This window comes from Musca domestica, unplaced genomic scaffold (assembly GCF_030504385.1).
Source record: "Musca domestica strain aabys unplaced genomic scaffold, Musca_domestica.polishedcontigs.V.1.1 181, whole genome shotgun sequence".
NCBI lineage: Eukaryota > Metazoa > Arthropoda > Insecta > Diptera > Muscidae > Musca > Musca domestica.
Window position 1 is genome coordinate 928,500 of NW_026712240.1, and position 6,595 is coordinate 935,094.

The 6,595-nt window shown below is 36.8% G+C and overlaps 2 protein-coding genes across 2 annotated transcripts; one reads left to right on the forward strand and one right to left on the reverse strand.

The window, feature by feature from the left end:
- The first annotated feature begins 1,992 nt into the window (after positions 1 to 1,992).
- LOC109612537 (brachyurin-like) lies at positions 1,993 to 2,921 on the forward strand. The gene has a single exon (XM_059121035.1). The coding sequence runs from the start codon at positions 2,023 to 2,025 to the stop codon at positions 2,869 to 2,871; it is 849 nt and encodes a 282-aa protein (XP_058977018.1). The 5' UTR covers positions 1,993 to 2,022; the 3' UTR covers positions 2,872 to 2,921.
- Positions 2,922 to 4,009: 1,088 nt separating this feature from the next.
- LOC131801926 (brachyurin-like) lies at positions 4,010 to 4,950 on the reverse strand. The gene has a single exon (XM_059121036.1). It carries the CDS (start codon positions 4,917 to 4,919, stop codon positions 4,071 to 4,073), a length of 849 nt encoding a protein of 282 aa, XP_058977019.1. The 5' UTR covers positions 4,920 to 4,950; the 3' UTR covers positions 4,010 to 4,070.
- Between the last annotated feature and the right edge of the window lie 1,645 nt (positions 4,951 to 6,595).

The window sequence follows — 6,595 nt, forward strand, 5'->3', positions numbered from 1 at the left end:
CCCGAACGATTTGGTGGCGGAGTTTATATAGGAGTTATTTTGCTTCCGTCCAACTACCAACAACTTTACAACTACACTAGTTTTTTATCTTATCCACCAGCAATCGTCCAAAATATTGGCCAGCCCCAAAAAATAAATATTAAAACGCATTCAATCAAAATTTTAGATTGTTTGCAAGAGATAAGGTTATCGGAGGCAACTTTGATTTGCTGGGATTTCTGGTGTTTATGTTTTCTTTTTTTTATTGGAGGGGAGGTTCAAGCTTATCGGAGGTTGGTTTTGTTTTTGTTTTTTTTTTTTTTTTTGTTATTGGGAGGTGGTTAATATTGCAACTGAATATTCTGTGAAATGTTAAGCTAATCGGCAGCAAAGCAAAAATCAGTTATAGATTATCCTTTCAGTTATAGATTATCCTTTCATATTTATAGCGCTGATGGTCCTTGAAGAAATATTCCTAAAAATCTGCGATTTTGGCTCTTATGGTCCTTGGAAAAATATTCTTAAAAAATACTAGACTATTGTTCTGTGGGTCCTTGAAAAAATATTCTTTAAAAATTCTAAAAATTGTTCTGCGTGTCCTTTAAAAAAATTTTAAAATAAAGTACTGACTATTGATCTGTGGGTCCTTGAACAAATATTCTTAAAAATCTTAAGAAAAGTCCTGACCATTGTTCTATGGGTCCTTGAAAAAATATTCTTAAAAATCCACGATTATTGCTTTGTGGGTCCTTGGAAAACTATTCTTTAAAAATCCACGACAATTGCTCTGTGGGTTCTTTAAAAACTCACGATAATTTCTCTGTGGGTCCTTGAAAAAATATTCTTAAAAATCCACGATTATTGCTCTGTGGGTCCTTGGGAAAATATTCTTTAAAAGTCCACGACAATTGCTCTGTGGGTCCTTGAACCAATATTCTTTAAAAATCCATGACTATTGCTCTGTGGGTCCTTGAAAAAAATATTCTTTAAAAATCAACGACTATTGCTCTGTGGGTCCTTGAAAAAATATTCTTTAAAACTCCACGACAATTGCTTTGTGGGTCCTTGAAAAAAAATTCGTTAAAAATCCATGACTATTGCTCTGTGGGTCCATGAAAAAATATTCTTTAAAAATCCACGACTATTGCTCTGTGGGTCCTTAAAAATATTCTTTTAAAATCCACGACTATTGCTCTGTGGGTCCTTGAAAACATACTCTTTAAAAATCAACGACTATTGCTCTGTGGGTCCTTGAAAAAATATTCTTTAAAAATCCACGATTATTGCTCAGTGGGTCCTTGAAACAGTATTCTTTAAAAATCCACGATTATTGATCTGTGGGTCCTTAAAAAAATATTCTTTAAAAAATCCACGATTATTGATCTGTGGGTCCTTAAATAAAAAATAAAATATTCTTTAAAAACCCAATATTGCTCTGTGGGTCCTTGAACAAATATTCTTTAAAAATCCACGGCTATTGCTCTGTGGGCCCTGGACAAATATTCTTTAAAAATCCACGAATATTGCTCTGTGGGTCCTTGAAAAATAGTCTTTAAAAATACACGGCTATGACTCTGTATTTGGATCTGATTATGGATCTGTTGGTCCTCGAAAAATATTTCTAAAAAGTGTCCATTTTGGCTCTGATGGTCCTAGAAAAAGTACTCTTTAAACATCATAGATAACTTGACAGATGGTCCTTATCCTTAAAAATTCGCAGAAGTCCAGTTGATCTTTTGCCCCGTCTTTCCTCAACAGAAAAACCCTGATCCGATTTCCTAGAATTCCCCAAAACAACAAAACCCAATTCGCCGCACGGGACGATAACATAATTATCAAGCCTATACTCTTATGTTTTGAACAATGCGTTCGCTCGACCTGCACTGACCAATATTTTCAATTGGATTTGTTTCTAGAACAAATGGATAAGATAAAAAAAAACCGCTGGCATTGTTGTTCTACTTCAATTTTGCAAACATCGAGTAGTTTGCTATAAATATTCCAGCACTGCAGCTGGGCAAGACAGTAGTCAATTTATTGACCATGAAAGCTTTTGTCGCTCTAAGTTTATTTGTGGCCGTGGCCTCGGCCGGCGTTATGCCACCACTCCAACAACGCCTTCCATTGGTCCCGGTTATGCCCATGGAAGAATTGGAAGGTCGTATTACCAACGGTGAATTGGCCAAGGCCGGTCAATTCCCCTACCAAGTTGGTTTGAGTTTGGTGTTCGGTAACCAGGGTGCCTGGTGTGGTGGTACCTTGATTTCTGACCGTTGGATCCTGACCGCTGCCCATTGTACCGATGGTGCTGATGGTGTTACCGTCTACTTGGGCGCCATTGACATTAAGGACGACAACGAAAAGGGTCAACAACGCATCTACACCTCCAAGTCGAACATTATTGTTCACGAACACTGGGATCCCAGCACCTTGAGCAATGACATCTCCTTGATCAAATTGCCCGTTGTTGTGGAATTCAATGAACGCATCCAACCCGCTGCTTTGCCCAAGATGGACGGTCACTACTCGACCTATGAAGGTGATATGGTTTGGGCCTCCGGCTGGGGTAAGGACAGTGATGCCGCCACCTCTGTTTCCCCATTGTTGCGTTACATCGAAGTCCCAGTCATGAAGTTGAGCACCTGCAAGACCTACTATTTGGGTATGGTTACCGAAAAGATGATTTGTATCAGCAGCAAGGGTGGCAAGTCCACCTGCAATGGTGACTCTGGCGGTCCCTTGGTTTACAAGCACGATGGTGTCAACACCGTTATTGGTGCCACCTCCTTCGGTATTGCCTTGGGTTGCGAAAAGGGCTGGCCCGGTGTATTCACCCGTGTCACCTCCTACTTGGACTGGATCGCCGAGAAATCTGGCGTTGTCAACAAATAAATGGTATAAACTCGTTGATTACTCGTAAAAATAAATCGTTTGAATTAAAATTTTCCTGGAGTTGTTATTGCTTTTGGGTTCTTGAAAACATATTCTTTAAAAATATTTAAATATTGGTCATGAGGTCCTTGAAAAACAAAAAAAAATAAAATTCCAAAATTATTGCTTTGTCGATTCTTAAAAAATATTATTTAAACATCTATGGATATTAGGCCTGTGGTCCTGTGGATATTAAGCCTGAGTCCTTGAAATAATATTCTTTGAAAAATCTACGACTATTGCTCTGTGGTCCTTGACAAAATATTCCTTAAAAATCCACTTTTATTGTACTGATGGTCCTCGAAAATAATATTCTGTAAAAATCCACGACTATGGCTCTGTGGGTCCTTGAAAACATATTCTTTAAAAATCCACAAATATTCCTCTGTAGGTCCTTGAAAAAATATATTTTTTTTTTAAATCCACGATTATTGCTCTGTGGATCCTTGAAAAAATATTATTTTAAAATCCACGACAATTACTTATTGGGTCCTTGAAAAAATATTTTTTAGAGATCCAAGATCGTTGCTCTGCGGGTCCTTGGAAAATATTTTTTTTAATCCACGTTCCTGGAAAAAATTTTCTTTAAAAATCCACGACTATTGCTCTGTGGGTCCTGGCATAAATATTCTTTAAAAATATATGAATATTGGACTTGGGGTCCTTGAAAAAATATTCTTTAAAAATCCAAGACTATTGCTCTGTGGGTCCTGGCATAAATATTCTTTAAAAATATATGAATATTGGACTTGGGGTCCTTGAAAAAATATTCTTTAAAAATCCACGACTATTGATCTGTGAGTCCTTGAAAAAATATTCTTTAAAAATCCACGACTATTGATCTGTGGGTCCTTGAAAAAATATTCTTTAAAAATCCACGACAATTGATCTGTGGGTTCTTGAAAAAATATTCTTTAAAAATCCACGACTATTGATCTGTGGGTCCTTGAAAAAATATTCTTTAAAAATCCACGACTATTGCTCTACGGGTTCTTGAAAAAATATTCTGTAATAATCCACGACTATTGCTCTGTGAGTCCTTGAAAAAATGAGAAATCCTAGATTGGCTCTGAACACCCAAATTTAAACTCCGATTCTGTTAATGTCTGCAAATTTATTTCAATTTTTTTTAAATTTAAATTTTATAATCCAATAACAATTTAGTTATTTACAAGACCCGATTGCTCTTCAATCCAATCCAAGTAGGCGGTGACACGGGTGAATACACCAGGCCAGCCCTTTTCACAGCCCAAGACAATGCCAAAGGATGTCGCACCAATAACAGTATTTACATCACCCTCCTTGTACACCAAGGGACCACCGGAATCACCATTGCAAGTGGACTTACCATCCTTACCGCTGATGCAGATCATCTTTTCGGTAACCGAACCCAAATAATAATTCTTGCAGGTACTCAGCTTCAAAACGGGTACTTGAATGTAACGCAACACAGGTGAAACACTGGTGGCAGCATCACTATCCCTACCCCAGCCAGAGGCCCAAACCAATTCTCCCTCATAGCTGGCATATTGACCATTTTTCTTGGGCAAAGCGGCCGGTTGGATGCGATCATTGAATTCAATTGGCACTGGCAATTTGATCAAGGAGATATCATTGCTCAAGGTGCTGGGATCCCATTCCTCGTGGACAACAATATTCTTCTTGGAGGTATAGATACGTTGTTGACCCTTCTCATTGTCATCCTTAATGTTGATGGCGCCCAAATACACGGTAACTCCTTGAGCACCATCCGTACAATGGGCCGCGGTAAGAACCCAACGATTCGAAATCAAGGTACCACCACACCAGGCATTGCCATTACCAAAGTTCAAACTCAAACCAACTTGATAGGGAAATTGACCGGCTGAGGCTAATTCTCCATTGGTAATACGTCCTTCCAACTCCGAGGCGGGCATCAGAGGTAATATGGGCAGGCGTGGTTCCATGGGCGGCATCATGCCAGCCGCTGCAACGGCAACAAATAAACTTAGAACTGCAAGGAATTTCATGGCGAAATTGTAACGAAATGTAACTGTTCGAAATTGCAGTGCAAGACATTGCTTTTATAGGGGAAATTGGTGGTTTTTTTCGATTGCATTCAGAGGTCATAAATCTTTGCCGGTTGGCTGTAAAGGTATTACAAGATATTGTTATCTATCACGCTGAGGTTTTTTTTTACGTGGAAGCTATTGACCAATGGGCAAAAAAATGGCTAATTAAAAAAATTGATTCCACGGGAAACGGTTATCGCTGGCCTGTTATAAATAATTAAAATAATCCGCTTACAGCGCAGTAAGAGGTGGAATAGATTTATCAACAAATGTTCAACTTCGTAAAAATAAATTAAACAAGTAAAATTGCTTGTTCTGTGGGTCCATGCAAAAAAATCTTTAAAAATTGAAGACTATTGTTCTGTGGATCCTTGAAAAAAAAATCTTAAAAAATCCACGATTATTGGTCAGATAATCCTTGAAAAAATATTCTTTAAAATTCCACTATTATTGGTCCGATGGTCCTTGAAAAAATATTCTTTGAAGATCCACGATTATTGCCATGTGGGTCCTTGAAAAATATTATTTAAAAATCCACGAGTATTAGTGCTAGGGTCCTTCAAAAAATATTCTTTAAAAATCCACGGCTTTTGTTCTGTGGGTCCTTGAAAGAATATTCTTTACAAATTCATGAATATTACTCCTGGGGTCCTTGAAAAAATATTCGTTAAAAATCCACGACTTTTGCTCTCTGGGTCATTAAAGAAATATCCTTTAAAAATCCACGATTATTAATCTGTTGGTCCTCGAAATAATATTCTTTAAAAATTCACGAATATTAATCGGAGGGTCCTTGAAAAATATTGTTTAAAAATCCACGAATATTACTCCAGGGGTCCTGGAAAAAATATTCTTTAAAATTCCATGACTTTTGCTCTCTGAGTCCTTGAAGAAATATCCTTTAAAAATCCACGATTATTAATCTGTGGGTCCTTGAAAAAACATTCCCTAAAATATCCTCAATTGTTGATATGTGCGTCCTTGGAAAATATTTCTTAAAAAGCCACGACTATTGCTCTCTGGGTCCTTGAAAAAATATTCTTTAAAAATCCACGATTATTGCTCTGTGAGGCCTTGAAAAATAGTCTTTAAAAATCCACGATTATTATTCTGTGGGTCCTCGAAAAAATATTCTTTAAAAATTCACGAATATTAATCGGAGGGTACTTGAAAAATTTTATTTAAAAATCCACGAATATTAATCCTGGAGTCATTGACTATTGCTCTGTGGATCCTTGAAAAAATATTCTTTAAAAATTCCCGACTAGTGCTCTGTGGGTCCTTGAAAAGAATATTTCTTAAAATATCCTCGATTTGTGGGTCCTTAAAAAATATTCTTTAAAAATCCACGACTATTGCTCTGAGAGTCCTTGAAAAAATAATACTTCAAAATCCTCGATTATTACTCTGTTGGTCCTTGAAAAAATATTCCTTAAAATATTTATGAATAATTAAAATATTTTCGATTATTGCTCTGTGGGTTTTTGAAAAAATATTCTTTAAAAATGCAGAATTTTTTTTCTGCGGGACCATGGAAAATATTCTTAAAAATCTACGACTATTGCTCTGTGGGTCCTTGTAAAAATATTGCTTAAAATATCCCTGTTTATTGACCTGTGGGTCCTTGAAAAAAT